At 39.7% G+C, this 26,834-nt stretch overlaps 1 protein-coding gene across 1 annotated transcript in view; it reads right to left on the reverse strand.

Annotated features, from left to right (window-relative positions):
* Positions 1-26,834, reverse strand: part of LOC150081696 (zinc finger MIZ domain-containing protein 1-like) — an 811,610-nt gene that overhangs the window by 136,836 nt on the left and 647,940 nt on the right. The window contains exon 12 of the mRNA XM_090378811.1: positions 3,355-3,701. Coding sequence (XP_090234937.1) covers positions 3,355-3,701 — 347 coding nt within the window. The remainder of the gene's footprint in view (positions 1-3,354; positions 3,702-26,834) is intronic.

Consider the following 26,834-nt stretch of genomic DNA (forward strand, 5'->3'; position numbering starts at 1 on the left):
TGAAAATGGGGCTGCGTAGCTGAAGGCCACTCTGAGTGCCCATGCTAACCACGGTTCACCGTGACAGCGACCACAATGGGCACGCGAGCATTGAAACAGAACCTTGAGTGATTGGAAGAAGGTAATCTCAGTACGTTTGCGATGCTTACCTGGGGAAGTGATGCCACCTGAATGCACACCATGGGACAAAAACAAGCCGGTGGCGGCTGTGTCATGTTTTGGGAGATGTTCTGCTGGGATACCCTGGGTCTAGTCATCCATGTGCCGAGCAATCTGACATCTACCACCTAACTAAACATCACTGATGACCAGGTACACCCTTTAATGTCAATGATCTTCCCCTCTGGCGGTGCCGTATTTCAGATGGATAATGCACCATGCCACACCACCCGGATGGTTCGAGACTGGTTCACAGAACACGAGGAAGACTTCCAGGTATTGCCCTGGCCTCCAAATTCCCCAGACATCAATACCATCGAGCATCTGTGGTTTGTGTTGGAACAGCAACTCCGATCTGCAGGGTCTCAACCACAGACCTTACAGGATTTAAAGGATCTGATGGTTACGTGTTGGTACCAGATACCACAATACACGTTTAGAAATCTTGTAGCATCCATGCCTCGCTGGGTACGAGCTGTTTTGTCTGCACGTGAAGGACCAACATCATATTAGGTAGGTGGTCATAATGTTTTGGCTCATTGGTATAATTGTCAAATTTGGACACACTGACAGGGATTGCAGTCAGAAAGAACCTGTCTGTGGCCATTGTGCAGTGGTTGGGCATGACTATAATAACTGTAGAAATAAAAATCAGCAGCCAAAATGTGCAGCCTGTAAGGCAACACATCTGACTGATCATGCAGACAGTATGAGGGATGAAATATGCTTCTGCTATAAGAAAATGATAAATAAAGACTACGAAAAAAGTTCGCAATCTTTCAGTTTAAAAAGCTGTACATTGGAATTACACACTGAATTGCTCCACCAAATATAAAGAGCAAATGAAAATACAATCTAAGACCAACTATGTGCCAGATAGAAATGTGACTAAGCTTTAAATCTCTTCCAATTGAATGCCCAAAGAACAAGAACTGTTGTAGATCAGATCAAAGTCAAATTAGAAGAAAATAATAGATATCTTGGTACTCTAAGAACCCTACACACGTATGGGTAGGGTTCAGGGATACCCAAGAGGCCATAAAATAATAGAATACACCCCAGGTGTCCCTTCTACAGCAATAGTGGTCAAAAACACTGACCTTACAGTCACACAAAGGTGGGTCACCTCTGTTCCCTAGTAGTTTGGCAGTGTGTGCACATATTACCAGTGCAGTTGGACAGTTCTATATTATATCTCTTTATGCAAGACCAGGTGAAGACAAACCTTACTATAGATTACTTATAAGTAGTCGTAAATTTGTTACCTACAGCAAATATCATAGTGTGCGATGATGTCAAATGCCGGTCAGCCTTAATGGCATAGCCGTACAGAAGACAGAGTAGGTACACACAATGGCCAGATATTATCAGATTTTACAGCCATCTCACCCTAACAACTTACCAACTTTTAGCAGTACCATGTGGGAGAGTGACATTGATGTCACTCTTGCCACCAATTCAATATTCAAGCCTATAAAATTACAGACTGGTATGTCCAGCCAGCCTGGATAACACCAGATCATAGAGTCATCACCTTCAAACTAAACAGGCAATTACAAACAGATAAATAGATTAATAATATAGTGAAAATTTCAACTTCCAAAGCCTTGGAAAGAATTACCAAAAAAAAAATGTGTTATTGGGTTCATCACATTATGATATTTTTACAATATCTCCATTTATTCCTACAGGATGCAAAATATGTTTCCACGACTTTTTTTAAGTTTGCAGTGGCAAAGTGTAAAAAAAAAGATGAATGAGTGAGTGAAAAAAAAATATATATATATAAAATTTAAGAAAAAAGTATAAAAGCAGAATGCAAGTAGAGTGAGAATGCAGATCATGAATGGAGTAAATGTGTCTCTTCCCACACCTGCCAGCTAACATATCCTACCCCCAGAGCAGAATGGGCAGTTTGACCATCCTACCGGAATTGACACAATACGACATCTGGCAATCTGAACTGGGTACTCAAACACGGTTCCATTTAAAACCCCATCTCCAGGCAGAGGGGGTTAGGAGATGGATCTCTGTCTCCCCCCACACACTTCACGTGGTGGGGCTCGTCCCCACTGACCTCTTTGGGGGTGCCTACTCTATCGTCCCCATCCTTCTACCTGTTTCCCCCAGTCTTCAGTCTCCCCCACTCTAACTAAACCGACCGAGTAGGCCCCTAACAATGCCACCAAATTCTAATCAACATCTAAATTCTATCGCTTTTTCGTAAATCTCTTTTGGCCATTCCAAATTCTGGTGTCCCCTTCCCTTTTTTTATATATATAAGCCTTGCCAGTGAAAACCTCAGAAATTAGGTAGCAGGGCCAGCCAGAGTACTTAAAACAATCTACTGAGTGCCTGACTTGGTAAAGTATGGGTCCCAATAGGGACCCAATGGCTAAATCATCAGAGAAACAACAGAACATAACACTACACAACTAATCACTCCCCACACACTTTTTAAATCTCTGGCTTCCACCACAGAGTTCTGTGTCACACATACAAAGAATACAACATGGAGATGGGGGAAACCCCTGGTGCCATCAGACAACTAACACACTTTACAGCTTTCATTTCTTTGTCAATTTCCTGAGCTTTCTTGAACTGCAAATGACAAAGTGGAGTATCACTGCTTGATACTCCACTTTGTCAACCAGTGTCCCTCCTCAGATTCTAGGCTCCACCTCTGGTCTATGATCATCTATGGGAATGAAATTTCACATGTTAGTTATTGAATATGTAGACAACTTATATGAAAAATGGCATCTTCCTACTGATGTTTTATCTACGTCAGAGTACAAATTTTTTGATACCTCGTATGTATTATAAAGTTGGCAATTTACTTTTTTCCAACAATCACTGAGTAACAGAAGAACTGCTCTCCACTTGAGAATTCTCACACAATGGCAGTGCATGTAATGTGATCTAAATGCTGCAATGAAACCCTGATCCACTGCTGAATCATGATGTCATCTACATCTATCTCAGAGACATAGATGAGATGACACACAAATATGTATATATACTGAAAATGTAACATGGGCTTGCACAGAGAAACTACTCGTGAATAACTGAAACCATGAATTTTAAATAGATATGCCATACAAAGACAGTCTGTGAATAATCAAAGCCACAAATATTAAATCTATGAATACTGAGGATTTACTGTATATGTACATATTAACTATGCCAACTTACACAACAACATGCTGTTACAGTGATCTGAATGGTATTACGACCTGGCTGACACACTTCTTTCAGATAAAGTGGCTTGTGAGATAGTTTATTTTCTCCCCTGTCAATGGATAGTGGTGTGGCATTAACTGAAACTTGTACAGAGGCAGGCCAGTTAGTGTTCATCTGACGATCTTCATGATGAAAGCACTTCAGTTGCAACTCCAGATCTGTGCGAAACATCAGAGTTTGGTGGACTGACTGCTTCAGTTGGAAGACATGATTACTCACTGCTAAGTTATGTTCCAATCTAAATGGTGCTAGAATTATTCCATCTCTAACAGGGAAAGTTAAACGCAATTCATCATCTTCTGAAAAAATAAAAATAAATAAAAATAAGAAATATTACAGACAATAGGTAGGAAATTTCATCGTATACATATGATGTTCAAAGTTATTTCTAATGAGCTTTTCCCATTGTCTTTTCGTTAAAAAAAAAAACGCATTATGGCTTACAAATTTAAATTGTATAAAGGAAAATTATATGAATTTTAATATGTAACAGCAGCAGTAACCAAACTTTTCCCTGTTACTGGCTAGTGCCAATCTTAAAAATTGTCCTTTAGGTTATTAAACTTCTCTAAAATATAGCTATACTATTTAATGGAACTTTTATATTAGATCTAACTCTCCATCTATTCTACCTAAACAGATCACAATAACTTTAGTCCACATACACATTACTGATGTACTCTGTTGGTGGGGTTGTTCAAAGATTTTATGGTGCATTAGTGTCTAAGGCTATATGCACCAAGTCAAGATGTACTCTGCAAAATATATCAGCATTGCATAAGCAGCAATCATGAATCAAAGCATAGTTTTCACTACATTATACAAACAAGTTGCAATGTCTCAAATCAATATTCTAGCAAAAGCTTATTTCTCCGGTACTTACCTCAATTTATCCATGTTAATTACATTGAAGTTTTTGAAGGTGAAGACATTAAAAGCATAAATTAATTAAAAGTAGAAAGATTAAGAAACATTAGTAATTATATTAAAATTAAGCCTGGAGGAAGAAGAAATGCACCACCCATTCCCCTTGTTGTCATCTATAAAATTACTGTTTAAACGGAAACTAAAATCTTAAATGTTGGAACATAAAAAGCCAAGAGTCTAAATGATAGACTTATATGAGTAGAACTTGAGTTTAAAAACAGTTCAAGAGTTCCCATGATGCCGTGCTCAGACACAAGGAAATTTTATATATGTGAGGCTCCATATTGGAGAAAGACTGGCAGGTGATTTTGCATTCAATATTTCGAGCAAAGCATTATGGCAGAACCATTCTATTGCTAGTGTTTTATATAGCAGTAATTTATAATTAGACTTTAATTTGATTAGGTTATAGCAGAATCAACCAAAGGATTATGGTTATGAGCTTGTACATGCTGCATAAGCTCAGTACTTGACTGATTTGTCCTAAAATTATTGAAGTGGTAATATGCTTGTGTATTGCAGATTTTGTAGAACCATATTTTGTAGTGGCGCTGCCTATATAACACGTCTCACAACCTGATTGACATTTGATTAAATATACTATGTTGTTAATATTCTGTGTATGATATATGTGTGCATCTTTATATTTATTGAAGGAAGCTCCGCAAATACATGAGCGTATTACCACTTCAATAATTTTAGAACAAATCAGTCAAGTACTGAGCTTAAACAGCACGTACAAGCTCATAACCATAATCCTTTGGTTGATTCCACTATCACCCTAATCAAATTAAAGTCTAATTATAAATTAATGCTATAAAAAATACTAGCAATAGAATGGTTCTGCCATAACACTTTGCTCAAAATATTGAATGCAAAATCACCCGCCAATCTTTCTTCAATATGGAGCGTCACATACATAAAATTTCCTCGTGTCTGAGCACAGCATCATGGGAACTCTTGAACCCTTTTTAAACTCAAGTTCTACTCATATCTTCAGTCAACTGATGATGAATGTTTTCGAAAGTCTATCGTTTAGACTCTTGGCTTTTACATTCCAACGTTTAAGATTTTAGTTTCCATTTACACAGTAATTTTACAGATGACAACAAGGGGGTTGGGTGGTGCATTTTGTCTTCCTCCAGGCTTAATCTTAATAAAATTACTAATGTATATTAATCTTTCTACTTTTGGTTGATTCTGCTAGCACCCTAATCAAATTAAAGTCTAATTATAAATTACCGCTATACGAAACACTAGCAATTTGTTACAGGAAGAGAATATTAGTTTAATATCTGTGCCTGCAAATACTTTAGGAAGTTATCTGGCAAACTGGTTATGATAAGGTAGTATAACTTTGGTGCCCTGTAAATAATTCCTTAGGGGGCTTAGCGGAGAACAGGCATTCAGTGTGTTATCAGTCTAAAACACTGACGGATCCAATATCTTTCTATTTCAGAAGATTTAGGAGACGTCTGGTTGGTCTGTCTCCCTAAAATTCACTCATTCTCGATGGTAAGCCCTGTTACGTCACTTAGGTGGCAACGAATGTGCAGAGTGGTTCTTCAAGACACCTGGTCCGTGTGAAGAGGAAAAGAACAAACCCTTCAGCACATGACAGCACGATAAAACAAATTCCGCTCAGTCCCCAGCGGCTTCCACTTGAGACTCAGGCAGCAAGAGGATCACAGTGTGTTAAGAATCTCTGGGTACGACCAGGCTGCCAAGCATGGAAACTGAACTTGGTCTGTTACAACATAAGATTGCTCATCTGGTCCATAAAGATATAAAAAAAACATTTTGGAATTCAAAAGTACATCAAGTGTGTTAAGACTACTACTCAAAATTTCTAAGACATACTAGCTATAGGTTATATGATCTATGCACCAACATCGAGCCACGAGGATGAAGAGGTTGAAGGAATGTACACACTAATCCCCAGGGGCTCACATCCGGTGAGTATGGGTTTGCCAAAGATCTGGATCTCATCATTCTTCTCTTTCTTGGTGATTTCCCTCTCTCTCTCTCTCTCTCTCTCTCTCTCTCTGAGGGTCACTTAGAAATTTTTTTTTTTTGCCCGGTGCAGCAAAAGCCTCAGGCTTCCTTGCACCATATGGGTAATAATAATAAAATTAAAAATAAATTAAAAATTGAGTCTTCTAGATGAGCAAAAACCCACCCACTACACTATCATTATGGGGACTTCGATGCTAAAGTTGGAAAGGGAGAAAACAGCACAGAAAGGGAAACTAGAGGAAATTTTGGAATTGAAGAAGAAGAAGAAGAATTCTTTATTAAAGAAATGAAAGAGGTGAACAAACTTGTGGAATTTGCAGAATCTCGAGGAATGTCAACAATGAACACTTTTTTTTAGGAAAAAGGGCGAACAGAGAGTGGACATGGTAGAGCCCAAACAGACTAACAACTAATGAAAATTACTTTATCCTCACTAACAGAAGATATATTGTGAATGATGGTACTGTCTTGAACAAGGTAAAGGTTGGAAGTGATCACAGAATGGTAAGATGCACATGATATAGATGTAAGAAAAGAAAGTAAAAAACATGACTGGAGTAAATAACACAAAGGTCTTTGAGATAACAGAAGAAGAGGAGAAAAAGCAGTATGTACTGGAACGTAAGAACAAGTTTGAGCTTCTGCAGACCTTTCAGGAACAAGATATTGATGAGGAATACAACTTTCTGAAAGTGATAAAGCCAGAGAAACCTAAAGGTAAAAAGAACTCCAAATAAGAAAAAATTAGTCAAGAAACACTTTTGTCATGATGAACCGAAGATGACAAATGAAGAGCGAGATAAACACTGACAAGGAGAAAATTCAGTATACTGAGTTATGGCAAAGTCATTAGAAAGCGATTTAGAGAGGACATAAGGAGATTTAACACAAGAAAAGTAGAACAATCATTAATGGAGAACAAAGGGCTTAAATCAGCTTAAGAACAAGTTTGAGCTTCTGCAGACTGCTCAGGACCAAGGTATCAATGAGGAATATTACAACTTTCTAAAAGTGATAAAGCTCAAGAAGCCTATAGGTAAAAAAAATTCAAAGAAGAAAAAATTAGTTATGAAACACTTGTCATGATGAACAGAAGGTGACAAATGAAGAGCAAGATAAACACTAAAAAGGAGAAAATTCAGTATACTGAGTTATGCAAAGCCATTAGAAAGAGACTCAGAGAGGACATATGAAGATTTAATACAACAAAAAACTAGAACAAGCATTAAGGGAAAACAAAGGACTTAAATCAGTAGTCATGAGCAGTAATACAGACAGAGAGAGAGAGAGAGAGAGAGAGAGAGAGAGAGAGAGAGAGAGAGAGAGAGAGAGAGAGACAGACAAATGATACTGAAACTGAAGAATAGCGATGGTGTACTTATAAATAGCAGAAGGCATAATTCAAGTAGCAGGAGACTACTATAGAGAATTATACAAGGAGCGAGGAAATGATGCCAGCAGTGGGGAAGGTGGATTGCAAATTAGTAACACATACAACATACCCTATATCCTTCCTGATGATGTAGAAATTGCATTGAGAAAATGAAGAATCAGAAAGCCCTGGAGGAAGATGAAGTTACTGTAGAGTTGTTAAAATTGGGAGGAAGAGATATGACACAAAAACTGGCAAGAATCTTCACAAAATGCATTAGCAAAGCTGTGATGCCTAAGGAGTGGAATAATGCAATAATAGTTTTGCTGCATAAGAAAGGAAATAATTCAGAAATTGGAAATTACAGACCAATTAGATTGTTATCTACAAGTTATTAGCTACAATTAGCTTGTTATCTACAACACCTCTACAAGTTGTTTACAAGGGTCATTACTAACAGATTGGTGCCTCCGTAGCCAGGTGGGAAGGAGCAGCAGTGCGTAGTACACGCTTCTTGATTAGATCGGGGTTCGAGCCCGTGACCACCAAATACAGAGGATGTGGAAAGGTCACCGCATATCCCCGCAGCAATATGGCCTTAGTTGCTAATGCCCATTAAAACCAAATAACAACAACTAACAGATTAGAAAGAATACTTGATGACAATCAACCAAAAGAGCAAGCTGGCTTTAGGACAGGATTCTCAACAATGGATCACCTTCATGTAATATCACAGCTAATGGAGAAAGCAAATGAATATAAAACACCATTATGCCTGGCATTTGTGGATTATAAAAAGGCATAGATACCCCATATATTATAATTTTGAAAAAAAATATATGAGAACACTACCTCTTTTATTAGACTAGACAAAGACAGTAGCGAATTTAAAACTGAGAAAGGAGTTCGACAAGAAGAGACAATATCTCCGAAGTTGTTTACTGCTGCCTTTGAGGAAGCTTTCAGATGATTATACTGGTCGCACAAATGAGTCAATGTGAATAGAGAGTACCTAAACCATTTGCAGATGACAGTGTGGTCATGAGCCACGATCCCAAAGAATTAGAGGAAAAACTTAATCAGTTATGCAGAGTTAGTAAGGATTTTGGACTAAAGATGAATACGGCCAAAACAAAAGTAATGATGAACAAGTATGCTATAGAAAGGGATATAATTGAATAGGTGGAGTCATATACTTATCTGGGACAAGTCATTAGCTGCATTAATGATAAATGGATGGAAGTCAAGAGAAGAATAAATTTTGGATGGATAGCATTGAGGAAATATACTCACATAGTGGGGAACAATATCCCAATTTGTCTGAAATGTAAAATAATGAACCAATGTATACTCCCCATCATGACTTATGGAAGTGAAACTTGGGCACTCACCAAAAGAATGGAAGAGAAGCTGAGAACTACACAGCAAATAATGGAACGAATTATATTGGGAATCAAACTGTTGTATAAGAAGAGAAACACATGGATTAGGCAGCAAGCTCAAGTAAATGACATTCTTATCAAAACTAAAGAACTGAAATGGTCTTGGGCAGGACACATAGCTCGAAGACATGATGACAAATGGACTAAGAAATTAACAGAATGGTACCCAAGAGGAGCTAGAAGAAAACCTGGAAGACGACGACGGAGATGGGCAGATGAAATTCCCGAGGTTTGTGGGTAGTAAATGAATGGCCATTGCACAAAACAGAATGAACTGGAAAGTTGCTGGAGAGGCCTTCATCCTGCAGTGGAGTGAAAATGGCTGATGATGATGATTTATCTAAATAAAAACGAATTTAGTGCTCAAGTTCAGGACTTTGTAACCAAGTAATGAAGGAAATATCCTCGAGCAAAAGTGGTTACTCTACATTCCTCAGGTGCTTTACCTCCCCATCCAAATAAATATATAGTGCATAAATACCACTAAATAAAAAAAAACACTATGCAGAAATGAAGCCTTTCTAGGTAAGAACACCCTTTTCTTCCCTTCACCAATCTGGCTGCTCTTCTCTGCAGATCTACATCCTTCCAATAGTAAGGCCTCCAGACCTGATACAGTACTCAAGGTGTGGCCTAACCATGGCCTTGTACAAAGGGATAATCACCTCCTTATCCTTGCTAGCAAAGTTTCTGTATATCATTGACAAAACCCAGTGAGCTGTCCTAGCAACATGTTTGCACTGTTCAGAGAATTTCATATCTGACTACACAATCACCCCCAGATCTCTTTCCTTTTCCAATACCCTGAGTTTAGTATTACATGGTTCATAAGTTACTCTGGGATTACTACTACCAATATGCAGTACCCTTCATTTGTCAATGTTAAATTTCAACTGCCATTTCTCAGTCCATCAATCTAATTTTTCTAGATCTTGTTGTAGTAGCTTATGGTCATTACTTTTGTTAACTACCCTGCCAACCTTGGTATCATCTACAAACTTAGACATTATACCTACATCGATATCATTAATAAATATTGAAAACATCAATGGGCCCACCATGGAACCCACCAACACCAAATAACATTAGTCCAACAAGAGCAGTGTCCACTGATAACAACTCTGTCTTCTTCCACTTAACCATCCATAGAAGTAACTTAATGGCATATTGCTCCAGTTTGTGCAGCAGTTTTTATGTGAAACAGTACCAAAAACCTTCTTGAAATCCAAGTATATGATATCAAAATTCTTTTTTGCATCCAGTTCCTTGGTTACTGAATCACAGTAACCTATGAGATTGGTTAGACAAGACCACCCCTTAACAAATCCATGCTCTGACTACAGTATAACTGCATTCCTGTCCAGATGGTCCTGCATTATTACATTTACTAGCAGCTCCATTATTTTCATTGGAACAGAAGTTAAATTAGCAGGTCTGTAATTACTCATGTCACCATTTAATCCCCTTTATGATCTGGAGATACATTCACACATCTCCAGTCCATTAGGCCCTCCCAGTATCCAAGGATGCTCCCATAATTATGGCTAGGGTTTGACGGTTAATATAATGGGATGGGATACACTTAAATAGAAAGGTTGCAAGAAAATTTGCTGATGCTATTGAGGCAGTGTTAGGTGGGTCCAAAAACTGCTAGATTGGGGGGGGAGGGGGTTCACAGACTAAAAGACTAACAGTAGTGCAGGCAGAGGCGAAAGTGATTCTTGCACTGTGTCTATTGTAATGAGCAGCAGCCTAGAGAGAAAGTTGCTGGGGACTTCAAGAGATGCTTGGAAATCATGGAACAAGTAAATACATGGGCTGTGTTAGGGTAATTAAGAGTAAGAATAAATGCATGTATAATTGCATGTACATTAATGCTAGAAGTATAGTAAATAAACTTGATGAATTTGAAGTGGTGATCAAGACATCAAAGGTGGATATTGTTGGGATATCAGAGACATGGTGTCACAAAGATATAAGCAGTGCAGAATTGCAATTTGGGTAGTACAATGTGCACAGAAAGAACAGACAGGGTAGGAAGGGAGTTACGCTGTTAGTTAAGAAACACATAAAATCTAAGGAAGTACATCCAGTTGATACACGTGGACAGTGCAATGTTGGGTCTGTTTGGTGTGACAAACACTGGTAAAGGAAAATGAAAGTAGGAGTATATTATATAGTGCTAATGACTCTGATGAGTACAATGAACAGTTGTGCACAGAAATAGAATGGGCCTATAAATCAGAATGTGGGTTGGTCACTCACACACTAGCAAGAATTTTGTGGATTTATTGAAGGAGTTTTCTATAGCAACATGTTCGAGGGGCAACCAGAAGAAGTAATACCCTTGATCTGATTATCAGCAGTAATTATTCAGGCATTAAGAATTTACAGATGAAGGAACCACTAGGTGACAATGATTACAGTGTACTGATGTGGGATTTACATTGTTTGTTTGTTATTTGGTTTTTAGGAGCATTAGCAACTAAGGCCATATTGCTCCGGGGATATGCGGTGGTCATTCCCTGACCTATTCACATCCTCCGTATTTAGTGGGCACGGGCTCGAACCCCGGTCTAATCAAGAAGCGTGTGCTATGCACTGCTGCTCCTGCCCACCTGGCTACGGAGGCGCCTGGGATTTACATAAAGATGTAATTAACATCAAGGGTAAAGGGAAGGGTTTTTGTTTTCGTAAAGGTGACTACAGTGGTCTCAGACAGTTCTTAAATTTTATACAGTGGGATCAACTAATGATGTTACCAAGAGTGAATTCTAAATGGGAAGCCTTCAGAGCCTTAATCTTGGAGGCCACTAAACTTTCCATACCAACTAAGAAATACTGTTCAAAGTTCAGGCCTAAATGGATGTCGGAGGAATTAATGAGGCTCGTGGCAGAAAAGAAAAATGCATGGGATGCATACAAATTATCAGGTGACACAGAAGCCTATGGCAGATATAAGCTAGTCTGTAATCAAGTCACAAACTCTAGAAGGAAGAAGATGAATCAGATTGGTCCACTTAACATAGATGGTTCGACTATTAATGATCTTGCTCAAGCAGATGATAAACTTAATGAGTATTTTGCATCTACATTCACACATGAGGAGTTATTCAAAGAGGAGAATGCCAGAAGTTTATCAAACTCTAACAGGGGGCTAAGTAATGTAATTTTTATGTTACTAGCAATAGGGTGCAAGGAAGTTTGGGGCTTATGCTGCACAAGCCAAAAAAAAAAAAAATTCCTGAGTTACCCTGAGAGAGAGAGAGAGAGAGAGAGAGAGAGAGAGAGAGAGAGAGAGAGAGAGAGAGAGAGAGAGAGAGAGAGAGAGAGAGAGAGTGAGTGAGTGAGTGAGTGTGTCGGGTGCCTCCGTAGCCAGGAACAGCAGTGCATGGCACACGCTTCTTGATTAGATCGGGGTTCGAGCCCATGACCACAAAATACAGAGGATGCAGAAAGGTCAGGGAATGACCACCGCATATCCCCAGAGCAATATGGCTTTAGTTGCTAATGCTCCTAAAAAAAAAAAAAACCAAATAACAAATAAGTGTGTGTGTGTCAAAAGTAGAAGGGAATCACCAAGAAAGAGAAGAATAATGATATCCAGCTCAGGACACTGGGTATGCCCAGCCCATATTCACCAAATATGAGCCCCTGGGGTTATAATAACTGAGAACAAAGTGAAGAAGAAATTGTTGAAGTTAAACCTAAAAAAGGCACCTGTGGCAGATGGAATCTATCCAGTTATAACGAAGGATGCAGCAAGGGAAGTAAGCAAAACCCTTAGCCTTAATAATGAGAGCATCCTTAGAGTCAGGGGAGGTCCCCATGGACTGGAGATGTGCAAATGTATCCCCAATCCACAAAGGGTGACACAAATAATTATAGACCTGTTAGTTTAATTTCTGTTTAAAGAGGTGATACAGGATCACCTAGACAAGACAGCAGTAGACAATAGCTCAGACACAGCATGGGTTTGATAAGGGAAAGTCTTGTCTGACAAATCTGATTGGTTATTATGATGTGGTTACAAAGGCACTAGATTAAAAAAATAATTTTGATATCATATACCTGGATTTCAGGAAAGCTTTTGATACTGTTGCACATGGAAGACTGCTGTAGAAATTTGAGTGGTATGGCATTAAGGACAAGTTACTGCAACGGATAAAGGAATGGTTGAGTGGCCGACGACAGAGAGTGGTAATAAATGGACACCACTCCACGTGGACTAATGTTATTAGTGGAGTCCCCGGGGTTCGGTTCTGGGCCCATTAATGTCCAAGTTTGCAGATGATTCAAAGGTTGGCAGGATTGTTAATGACAGTAAAGACAGTATGCTACTGCAACAGGATGTAGAAAAGTTAGGCAGATGGGCTGAGAAGTGGCAACTGAAATTTAACATTGACAAATGCAAAGTACTCCATATGGGTAGCAGTAACCCAAGAGAAACGTACCAACTATGTGGTACTACACTCTGGGAGGTGGAGAATGAAAATGACCCAGGAATAATTGTGCAATCGTATATGAAGTTCTCTAAGCAGTGGAGACGGTCTACCAGAGCAAGTCATGGAGTTTTGTCAATGATATATAGGAATTTTGCTAGCAGAGATGAGTTAGTTGTTGTTGTTATTTGGGTTTTTAGGAGCATTAGCAACTAAGGCCATATTGCTCCAGGATATGCGGTGGTCATTCCCTGACCTTTCCGCATCCTCCGTATTTGGTGGTGACGGGCTCGAACCCCGGTCTAATCAAGAAGCGTGTGCTACACACTGCTGCTCCTTCCCGCCTGGCTATGGAGGTGCCTGACAAGGTAGTGATTATCCCCTTATATAAAGCAATGGTCAGCCCCGACCTTGAGTACTGTATACAGGTCTGGAGGTCTCATTTTAGGAAGGATGTAGAGTTGCTAGAACAAGTACAGAGAAAGGCAACAAGATTGGCGAGAGGAAAAAGTTGTGCGCTTATGAAGGAAATAGTAGTAGTAGTGAGAAAGATGCAAGAAAGCAAGTGGATGAGCTTATGCAGCATCAGCCAAAAAAAAAATTTCACATAACCATTCCCTCTAAATGTTTGTCCAGTTTCTCCTTAAATTTATTTAACCTATCAACTTCCACAATGGCAGATGGAAGTTTGTTCCAGCAATTAACCACCCACTGGCTAAAGGCAAATTTCTGCACATCTATTCTACATCTGTCTTTCCTTAATTTCAATTTATGCCCCCTTAGGTTCGTAATCTGAACAAGTGGAAGAATTCCATCAGAATTCAGTGTACTCAACCCATTCAAGGCCTTATACACCTCAATCAGATCACCGAGCAGGTGCCTAGTCTCCAGCCACTGCAATTTGCAGAACTTAAGCCTCTCTTGGTAAGAGGATCCCTTCATTACCCTCACCAATCTTGTTGCCCTTCTCCGTACACACTAAAGCAAATCTACATCCTTCCAAAAATGAGGCCTCCAGACCTGTATGCAGTACTGAAGGCGTGTCAAGACCAGCCTTATACAGAGGGACAATCACCTTCTTTTCTCTACTAGCAAAATTCCTATATATCATTGACAAAACCCCATGACCTGCCCTGGCATTGCTCAGAAAACTTCATATCTGACTGCACAATTACTCTCAGTTCTTTTTCATTTTCTACCACTTTAAGTGTAGTACCACAGAGTTGGTACATTTCTCTTGGGTTACTTGTACCCATATGCAGTACTTTGCATTTGTCAAGGTTAAACTTCAGTTGCCACTTCTCAGCCATTCTACCCAAATTTTCTAGATCCTGTTGCAGCAGCACACTGCCATTAACAACCATACCAACCTTTGTATCATCTGGAAACTTCGACACTATCATTGATACCTTCATCAATATCATTGATAAATATACAAAACAACAGTGGACCCAACACCTAACCCAGTGGGACTCCACTATTAAGATTAGTCCATGAAGAGCAACACCCATTGATTACCACCTTCTGTCTTCTCCCACTCAACCATCCTTTTATCAATTTGTAGCAATTTACCCTTAATACCATTCTGCTCCAATTTGTACAATAGTCTTCCATGCGCAACAGTGTCAAAAGATTTCCTGAAATCCAAGTAAATGATATCAAAATTATTTTTTGCATCCAGTTCCTTTGTAACCACATCATAATAACCAATCAAATTTGTCAGACAAGACTTTCCCTTAACAAACCCATGCTGTGTCTGAATTATTGCTGCAGTCTTGTCTAGATGATCCTGCAATGCATCTTTAACCAGTGCCTCCATTATTTTACCCAGAACATAAGTTAAACTAACTGGGGACCTCCCCTGAATCCAAGGATGTTCTCATAATTATGGCTAAGGGTTGTCTTACTTCCTTTGCACCTCTTTTAATTTAACTGGATAGATCCCATCCACCTCAGGTGCCTTTCTTAGGTTTAACTTCAACAATTTCTCCTCCACTTTGTTCATAGTTATTACAAAATCATTAAGAACCTTGCTACAATTTGATAACCTTCTGGCATTTTCAAACCTTAACTCCTCATGTGTGAATGTAGATGCAAAATACTCATTATGTTTGTTTGCTATCTGAGCAGGATCATCAACATTCGAACCATCGATATCAAATGGACCAATCAGATTCATCCCCTTCCTTTTAGAGTTTATATAAGTAAAGAAATCCTTGCTGTTTTTCTTAGCATCCTTGGCCAAAGATTTTGTGTAATCTGCCGTCACCTGCCTAATCTCCTTTGTGACTTGATTACAGACTAGCTTATATCTGCCATATGCTTCTGTGTCGCGCGATAATTTATATGCATTCCATGCATTTTTCTTCTCTGCTACAAGTCTCATTAGTTCATTTGACAACCATTTAGGCCTAAACCTTGAACAATATTTCTTAATAGGTATGAAACTTTTTAGCTTCCACGATTAATTCCTTGAATGCTTCCCACTTAGAATTTGCTGTTGGTAACATCATCACTTGATTCCACTGTATAAAATTTAAAAACTGTCTGAGACCACTGTAGTCACCTTTACGAAAACAAAAACCATTTCCTTTACTCCTGATGGTAATTATATCTTTAAGTAAATCCCTCCTCAGTACACTGCAATCACTGCCACCTAGTTGTTTCTTTATCTGCAAATTCTTAATACACGAATGATCACTGCTGATAAGCAGATCAAGAGTATTACCATCTCTGGTTGCCTCTGAAAGGCTTAAGTTCGGCAGGTTGCAGCATCTGGAGACTAGGCACCTGCAAGGTGACCTGATGAAGGTGTAGAAGGCCTTGAATGGTTCGAGCAGGTTCAATGCTGATGGGATATTTCCACTTGCTCAGATTAAGAACTTGAGAGGGCTTAGATTCAAATTGAGGAAAGACAGGTGTAGAATAAATGTGCAGAAGTTTGCCTTTAGCCAGTGGGTAGTTGATTGCTGGAACAGATTTCCGTCTGTTGTTGTAGAAGTTTATAGCTTAAATAAATTTAAGGGTGAACTAGACAAACATTTGGAGTGACCGAATGGGTGAAATGGGAATTTTTTTTTTTTTTTTTTTTTTCCCCGACTGATTAAGTATAAGCTTGCTTTCTTGCATCATATGCCTCAACTAATGCTAATCAATGGATAGATTCCATCCAACCGAAGTGCACTTTTTTTATGTTCGGTTTCAATTTCTCTTCCACTTCCTTTTCAGTTATCATAAAGTCATTTAGCTCCTCATCAGAGTTTGATAAACTTCTGGCATCCCCCTTCCCTAAAGAATTCCTCATGTGTGAATATAGATGCAAAATACATACTCAATTTGTCAGCCACCTGAGCAGGGTCATAAAAAGATAACCCATTGACATCAAGTAGCCCAATATGATTCTATCCATTCCTTCTACTGTTAATATAAGCACAGAAGTCTTTTCTGCTTTTCTGTGCATTCCTTGCCACAGACTTCTCATAATTTGCCTTAGTTTGCCTAATTTCTCTGTGACGTGATTACAGACTAATTACCATAGGATTCTGTATCACTTGATAATTTATATGCATCCCATGCACTTTTCTTCTCTGTCATGTGTCTCAATAGTTCATGTGATATCTGTGTCGGTCTAAACCTTGAACATACCGTTCAAGGTTTAGACTTACATGGTATGAAAAGCCTTGTAGCTTCTAGAATTACTTCCCATTTAGAATTTGCCATTAGTAACATCATCAGTTGGTCCCACCGTAAAATTTAAAAAGTCTGTCCACTGTAGTAACCCTAACGAAAACTAAAGCCATTCCCATTACTCTTGACAGTAGTTGTCTTTAATTAACTTCCACATTAGTACACTGTGATTGCTGCAACCCAATGGGTCTTTTACCTGTAGATTCTTAATGAATGAAGAATCACTACTGATAACCACATTGAGTGTACTGATTCCTCTTGTTGCCTCACCAACATGCTGCTATAGAAAAAAGTCATCCAAGAAATGCAGAGGTCTTGCTAGTGTGCAAGTACCAACCCACAAATTCCAGTCAACAACTACAGAGTTAAAATCCCCCATTATATATAAGACATTCTGATTTACTGGCCCACTCTAGTTCTCTGTATAGCTGTTTGGTATGCTAATCACAGTCCTTAGGCCGATAATACACTCCTACTCTCAATTTTGTTTACCCACTGCTTATATCACACCAAACTGACTCAAGTTTGCACTGGTTACTCATAACCACTGGGTGCACTGCCTTAGATTTAATATGCTTCTTAACTAAAAACATAATCCCCTCCAACCCTCCTGTCTTTTCTGTATACATTGTACTTTTCATATTCAAATTCACCATCACTTATGTCTGAGTGACACCATGTCTCCACTATCCCTATTAATGTCTGCATTTGATGAATGACTTTATCAGTACTTAATATTCATTAAATTTATTTACAATGCTCCTAGCATTAGTGTACATGCAAGAATACATACATACTTTCTTACTTTTAGTTACACTAATGCAGCCCATGTACTTACTTGTTCCATGATGAACCACAGCAGGGCCTGAAATTCCCAACACCTTGCTTTCCATCCCTGTAAAAACAGTCTCAACTGTTAACAAACACAGACCATGCTGAGAAAAATTTTACCCCAAGAGCTTTGCACAGTCTCTCCAGGGGCAAAGTGATTGACAAGGCTCTCAATGTTCACTCCCTCTGAATGTATCTGGGCAGAATTGTAGACAAATTCGATCCTAATTAGAGACTTAGGACAACATTGCCCTGTACTTATTAGGTTTATTATAGCTTATTGGTAGAATTCTGTTTAGTTTAAATATAATTTCATCAGCAGGTTGTCGATTGTATTAATGGCACTAGGCACTGGGTACAAGTTTCATTGGTAGGGCGACATATCTCATGGTGGAGGTGGAAATGCCATCCCTGCTGCAAGGGCAAAGGTCGTTCCTAGTTTATGTCATTGAGTCATGTTGTTGACCAAGTTGGGTTGTATAAATTAACATGTTTGACTAATATACTAACCTTTTAAAGTTTTATGATACAATCACAGCTGACAACTAGTTGAATACGGGCAAGAGCACAGGAGGCAACTAGGATAAAGGCTAACAAAAAGGACAAATGTACTTAAGTCTTTGGATCTCCTACTCTTAATATCATTATGTGTACAATAAATTAATGTGTACATAAATAATACCTTTTGCACCCTTAAAAGATAACATGTGCTCTACAATTTTGTCTACTTTTGTCCTTGGCAGACATACCCTGGTCCCACTCCTATCCTTGTACATATTTCCCATTTCTTGCCCCGACAATAACTACCTCCCGTGGGACCAGCACATTCTGCCTTCGAGAGTGCCACTGTGTTGCCTAATGCACAAGTATGAGTTCTGGTATTGAGCTGGGCAACTGAGAGCTTGTGGGCCCCATTTTAATTCCTTTGAAGACATCTCCTCTACTCTTCAAACTCTCGTAAATGCCCATCAGAATGCTGAATTAGTTAGTACCTAATTTCTTCGCACTGAACATACAAAGACATCCTTCTCAAAGACATGCATGGTCAATCAGGGACCAGTGAGTTTGACTTCAGTGGTGGGTAAGATCATGGAGTCTCCAATTCAGGGTACAGTACAAGACCCTCTTAATAACTCCGTAGAGGGGATGTCTTGCCTTACCAATCTAGTTAATTATTATGATGAAGTTATAAAAAAGTGGACGCAAAAGAAAAAAATGACATTATTTCCCTTGACTTCAACAAAGTCTCTGATATGGTACCCCACAAAAAGCTGTTATATAAATTGGAGCAAGTTGGAATTAATGGCAAAATCTTTTGTTGAATCGGGGTCTGGCTAAAAGGAGACAGAATGCAGTCATAAATAGACATTCCTCAGAGTGGAACACTGTAGCAAGGGGAGCCCGTCAGAGATCAGTACTGTGGCCACTTCTATTTCTTATCATCTTTAATGGTTTAATGGATGGGGAGTAACATCCCCAATGGTAAGCTGATGATTTAAAGTTGGATGGGGGTAGTTAACAACAAGAACTAGGTCATTTTGTTTCAGAATAATTTGCTTACATATAGATCTGAAAATGGCAACTGCAGTTTAATGCTTCTAAATGCAAGACTTTGCACCTGGAGAACAGAAATACAGAGGTTACTTATAAGCTAGGGGGAGTAGAATTAAAAGTGGTCTAGAATGAAAAAGACAATGGTTACAATTCAGTTGGTTGATGAAATTTTCCATGTGGAGGCTAGGAAGGACATAGTATCCTGTCTACAATACAAAGAACCTTCACACGTCAAAGGATGTCATTGTCCAGCTTATGCTCAGGTCTGGAGGCCACAACTGAAGACAGAGCTTCTATAAAGGGTTAAGGGAGGGGGGGGCAACCAGATTGGCAAGGATGAAAACTGATTCACACCACAAGAACAGCAGAGGTATATGAAGTTTACTTTTTGGCAGAATGTTTAATGGATGGGGAAGCGTGTACTGCGCACTGCTGCTCCTTCCCACCTGGCTACGGAAGCATCTTTTGGTGATGGGGAAGATATGAAGCCTTGTATGCTTATATACCATTAAGAAAATACTCCATGAGGAAGATTCCAAGTTGGATGAATAATGAAGTTGCTAGATTACTTGAGCAAAAAAAGATGGCATGGAAATGTTACAGAGAAATAAAAAGTACTGAAGCCTATAACAGCTACAAATTGATCTCTAATAATGCCACAGAAAAGGTTATGTTGGCAAAGGCAGATGAGAAATCGCTGGCAATGCATATATTAATGCAAAGAAGAAAAGGACAAACCAGATCGGACCCTTATGTAATGGACGTGGGATAGTATTAGATATCCCAGCTGAGTTGCAGATGAACTCAACAGTTACTTTGCACCGGTATTTACAGAGGAAAAGCCCTTTGTGCCAATGAGATATTATGGGAGTGAAATTTTAAAAAAAATGCAATTAATGATGTTGAAATTTCACGTTTATTTAATGAAAAAAACTTTCGAGCCTACAGGCCAGTAAGGCTCCTGGGGTTGATGGCAACCCTATAATCTTAAGGGAGGCGGCAAGTGAGTACATTGAACCGTTGAGGCTAATTATGAAAGCATCACTGGACTTGGGAGTGATTCCATTGGATTGGCAAAGTGCCAATGTATCTCCAGTACAAAAGGGTGGTTCTAAGAGTGAAGTGGGAAATTACTGGCCAGTTAGTCTAACTCCAGTAGTTGGGAAAATCATGGAGACAATGATCAAGGGTGGAATTCAGGATCATTTAGATAGAAATGGAATTCTGAAGGATACTCATCATGGTTTTGTAAAGGTAAAATCATGTTTAACTAATCTGGTTAGCTATTTTGACAGGGTCACTCGAGAGCTGTACTTAGGGAATAATTTTGACATTGTTTATTTGGGTTTTAGCAAAGCATTTGACTCTGTCTCACATGAGCGGTTACTTTATAAGTTGGAACAGGTTGGAGTCATAGGGAAAATCCTTAGATGGATAACTTTGGGGCAGGAGGCAGAGGGTTGTGATAAATGGTTATTCCTCAGATTGGATTGATGTAAGAAGTGTGGTTTTCCAAGGATCACTATTAGGACCACTGTTGTTTTTATTTTCATAAATTACATCGATGAAGGGATAGAGGGTGTGATGTCTAAATTTGCAGATGTAAAGATTGGTAGAGTAGTTAATTATCATCACCAAGCAGAGCTTCTACAGTGACCTAGATAGACTTCAGGGATGATCAGAAAAATGGCAGTTATGTTTTAATCCAGCAAAGTGTAAGGTATTATACTTGGGGAACAGTAACCCCAAAATAACTTATACACTTGGTGGAGTTAAACTAAAGCCAGTAGTGGAGGAAAGGGACATGGGTATTGCGATACAGTCAGACACTAAGTTCTCCGCAAGCAGCGTAGACTGGTTGCAAGGAATGTCCATGGTGTTGTATCGACGATTTATCGAATAATTGCTAATATCATAATCTTCAAACATCATCATAATCTTCAAAGGTCAGCTGGATAATTACCTATGGGAGGAGGGACACACATAGGTTGTCTAATTCCTTTTCTCTTATTATCATTTTTTAGAATGTTATTATTATTATTATTATTATTATTATTTTATTTTTATTTTTAATTTATTTTATTTTATTATTATTATTTTTTTATTTTTGGCTGGTGAAGCATAACCCACAGGCTTCCTTGCACCATGTGGCCATTGCTTATGCTAATATAAGTCTTAGAGATTTTTTTTTCCCCTCCTCTTTTTTTGACACTTTTTTGCATTAGCCACCATTATAATACTAATACTGGAAAGATTAATCACTTGCTGTTACTATTGTTGCGTTAAAAAAGGTTTATGAAAGGGCATTGTTATTTACTTAGGATGGTATATGTCCTGTCCATTCCTACTGAATATTGGGTAGGTTGTCAGTGGGCATTTACTATTCAGCTGTTTGAATGATTTTTCCCTAATTAATCTGTACCTTTAGTAACAGTAGAGGCAAAATGCATCCAGGAATCTTTCTTTCATTCATCTCATTTGCCTTGCTTTGGCTTTTAGTCTGTTGCAATTAATAAGGTTTGCTGCCATGGGGTACTTCCAAAATAAGTTACACACTTTATTCCTTTCTTGTTTGGCTCTACTGCATGAATAATTTCGCCAGTGGTTACCATGTTTGCATTTTCCATTACACAACTGCCTTGGCGGCTGCTGCTCATATTTGCAATAAACAATATTTATGAATTGAGTCAGAAAAGTCTGACTCAATCCATGAAAATGGCTTCAATCAATGAAAAAAGGGAGATGCTTGCAGAGAATTTTTTACACTTGGCTTTGGAGAATTTCTATATAATTCAGTTTTCTCTGTAACGATAATGTTTATCTTTATGTTGCAAATGATAGCAAAATAATAACTTCTGAGGACATGAGTAGGGGAGGGGGGAAGGGAAGACCAATAGCAGAGGTTGATACTGTTGAGAAATACATGTATATATGTTATCCCACATTAAATATGGTGTGGTTTATCTGATTAAATAAAGCTTTAAAGCTTTTTTTTTTCCATATGGGCAGATCCCCGTAATGGGTGATGCTCATTAAAATCACTAAAGCAGTATCAATTAGGTTAGTTATAAGTGTAAGTGTTTTCAGAGTCTAACGGCACCAGGGGTTCCCCCATCTCTGCGTTGCTTTTATTGTGGGTGTACCAGTTCACTGGGAAGGCCAGAGATTTAAAAGTGTATGGATTATGGAAGTGTGGTGTTTTGTACCATTGTTCCTCTGGCCATTTAGCTGCTGGACCTCTGCTGAGGCCCAACACTGCCCCACTTACGCCCCGTGGAGCAGACCATGTACACAATAGTCTTTAGTTCACTCTGGCAGGTCCTGCCACCTAATTTCCTGAGATTTCAGTGGCTAGGACCTACAAAAAAAAATAATAATAATAATAAAAAATAAAATAAATAAAAAAAATAAAATAATAATAATAAAATAAAATAATAATAATAAAATAAAAAAATTTACACATATATGTATAGATATATATGTGTGATATCTCTCGATTGTGTAGGGTGATGTCGCTTGAATAAGGAAAGACTGAAATATGGGCGTAAGTTAATTTGGATTCATTGAATTTGTGTATGGGGTCATTCGCTTGTGTAAAGATAGAGAGGGGGGAGACTGAAGATGGGGGGGGGTTAAAGGAGGAAGGACGAGGCCAATAGAGTAGGAGGCCTCAATTTGGTGTCAGTAGGGCATGCCCATGCCCTGCCAGAAGGAAGAATGGGGGTGGCATGGGGGGGAAGAAACAGTATGACTGTCTCCTCCCCCCTGCCAGGATGGGGTAGAAAGGGCCAGACAAGGGAGCCGGCACAGGTCGCCAATATGATGTGTGTGTGCAGCGTGGCTAGGTCAGCAGGTTCAGAACAGCATCACGACACTGGCCCCACCGGGAGGTACATCCAGGGACAAGGTCTCTACCGACTTGTTCACAGATCGGTTGAATGCCAGCGTTGGTCATGGGATCAAGGTCTCATCCAGTTTGGTCGTGGTCCTTCTATTTCCATTTTGGGTGGTCATTCTTGGTATGGGGTCACTTCCACTGTTTGTTCTGTTGTCTGGGTGCCGATGCAGTGTTGTCACTCCTGCATATGGTGATTGTCACATCCTAGGGCAGTTAGTTGGGTAAATTACATGCACTGTCGGTCCAGTTGACAGGGTGTCCGTATTTGATAGTGACGTTCGTGGTAGCAAAGTCCCGTCCAATATCGTGGTACTCTGATCTTTCTGGTTCAGTTGACAAGGTAATGGCACTCATGGGAGCAGAGTCCATGAGTTATGGTGAGTTATAGTTGTAGTCAGGTCCTGCATCAGGCCTGGGGAGGTTGGATCATTGCCCTTAGCCGGGTAATCAGCTCATGTGCAAAGCACGAGAGGACCTTGTAGTGCTCCTCCTCATGTAATATAAGGTGCTCCCTTTCCTTCGGGTTAAAGCATATCTTTGTGATGAAATGACATCTGATGTCCTCAAAGAGGGGACAATCGCGCATTAGGTGTGACCATGTTTGGTTTTCTCCGCAGTGGCATAATGGGGAATCCCTGATGCTGAAAGTTGACAGCTTGGCATTAAAAGAGCCGTGCCCCGTTAGAAGAAAGGTGGTTTAGAGCCCCAGTGAGAACCAGTTTGGCTGTTCGGGATACATTTGGGTAATGTCCAGGATGAACTTCCGGGTTATCTCACCTTTAGTTGAGTCTGCCCATCGAGACTGCCAGGTTTGTTGAAGATATTTGGTTAGATATTTCATTAGTCGTTTCTTTTCTGCGTTGCTGTTGTTGCTCGGGTCTGTGGTGAAGCCAATGCAAGTTCACTGTTTGCTCTTGATAATTAATATAGCATGCCACAGCGGACAATCTCCAGGTCTAAGGGTAGGAGCACCACAAGGGCCTGCAGTGCGTGTGAGCTGACTGTACAGCATGCTCTGGAGACTGAGTAAGATGCTGTGCTGTATCGTTTCTAGCTTTCTTTTATTGATTGTAGTGGTTGCTTTTTAAACCAGATCCCTGCTGCATAGCTGATGGCTGGGATGAAGAAAGCCTTGTAAAAGAGGGTCAGGGTTCTTTTCCTTAAGCCCCAATCCTTTCGCGAGACTCTTGCTATGAGGGCCGAGTAGTTTTTGATCTTTTTTGTAGATATACGAGGTGTGGGGTGAATGACAGATTTTTGTCAAGGATGATTCCTAGGTATTTTAATTCTGTGGTCGGTTTTATGGTTTTTCCTTCTATTTTTATCTGAGGTGGTCTCCTGATATCAAGGGAGCCTTTTAAAAGTACTGAGGATGTCTTATAAGGTGATATTCTTAAGTGATTATTTTTTGACCATTCTTGGAGGGTGTCTATGGCCCAGTTTGTAATAGCCTCAAGTTATGCATGATTGTCTGCCTCCAGCATCAGGACCAGGTCATCTGTGAAGTCTTGAGCATCTGCTCCGTTTAGATCCTGGTTGAGGAAGCTGTCCAACACCAGGTTCCAGAGGAGAGGCCCCAGGACTGATCCCTGTGGGCACCCCCGGAACACCGGCTGGTGAGTTGGCTATAGTGTGTAGATACTGAGATCCTGGTACTAAATCGAAAGATAGGTTTTAATGCACTGGTATAAGTTGCTGGGAATGTTTGCCTCCCGGAGTCTGCCGAAGACACTTGGCCACCAAAGTGAGTGAAATGCCCCGCAAAGTCAATGGAGATAATAAGGAAATATTTACTATCGCTGTGTGTAGCTGCATTTATTACACGTTCCAGGGCATCCACTGTGGAACATCCTCGTCGAAAGCCAAATTGCTTGGGAGAGGGGAGGCCTGCTTCTTGGTAGTGAGCTTGTATCCTGCTGTGTAGAAGGTGTTCATACAATTTACTTAGTACTGGCAATAGGGCTATGGGTCTGTATGACTCCAGGAGTTCCTGTGGTTTCTTCGAGTTCTTCGGTATTAGTCTAATTTGTGCTGCTCTCCAATTACGGGGAAAATATCCTGCAGATAGGCAGTGGTTATATAAGTTTAACATAGTTGTTGGGATATATTCCACGGCCTTTTTTACAATTTCTGGCTCCAGGTAGTCTTCGCCGGGTGTTCGCTTATTTCTTATTTTTGCTGTTGCCACATGGAAGTTTGTTTGTTGTTTGTTTGTTATTTGGTTTTTAGGAGCATTAGCAACTAAGGCCATATTGCTCCAGGGATATGCAGTGGTCATTCCCTGACCTTTCCACATCTTCCGTATTTGGTGGTCACGGGCTCGAACCCCGGTCTAAACAAGAAGCATGTGCTACACACTGCTGCTCCTGCCCACTTGGCTACAGAGGCACCCCCAGATGGAGGTCTTCAAGTGTGAACGGGTCCTCCCGATGTGCTGGTCAGTAATTAGTATTTTCATCACAGAGCTGAAGTTGCTCAGGAGTGTGGTCTTAGGGGAGTTTCTGGAAGGTGGTATTCAGGATATTATCTATAGATTGGTGCCAGGATGTGGTATAGCAGGTGTCTTCGTCGAAGACACTACTTCTCGTTTTGGTAATTTATTAGTTGCCACTTTGTATACAACCCCCAGGGGTCCTTATTTCCTGTTGTTGAGACTAGTCTCTCCGATGAACATTTTTTCTGGGTTCTTATCAGGGATATGTATTTGTTTCTGACTTCACGGTATTGTTGTCTGAGGACTTCTGCCTCTGCTGCTGGCCAGGATCTTCTTGCTCACTGGAAGCTTTTACGGTGTATATTTACTTCATTCCGCAGTCTCTGAAGCTCAGGGCACCATCATGGGACTGAACTTGCGGATGGTTTCTTTCTTTTTATAGCTATGTTTGAAGCCTCTGTGATTAGACTTAATTTAGCACGCTGGTGCTGGTCTGGGGTGAGGTTTGTGCTGTCGAATGCTTCAACAGAGAATGTCAGTGTCTCCTGAAATTTTCCCCAGTTTGCCTTGGCTATAGCAAATCTGTTGAGGATTGTTCTGGGTGTGAGTGGTCTATTGAGGGCATGGTGCATCTGGAAAGTTATTACTCTATGGTCAGAGGTTGTCCAGTCCTCCCAAAGAGTACTTGAGAAGGTCAGTAGATTATTTGGCTGATTCAATACTGTGAAACAGCTGTTGATCAGGAATTCTTCCAGGCACTGTCCATTGGCAGTTCCTCGTCGGTCGGGAGTTGTAATGTGCCAGGCTGGTGACCTGCAGTTTGCATCTG

The sequence above is a fragment of the Mastigoproctus giganteus genome, chromosome 8 (genome assembly GCF_048544385.1).
Source record: "Mastigoproctus giganteus isolate SK-2022 chromosome 8, ASM4854438v1, whole genome shotgun sequence".
NCBI lineage: Eukaryota > Metazoa > Arthropoda > Arachnida > Uropygi > Thelyphonidae > Mastigoproctus > Mastigoproctus giganteus.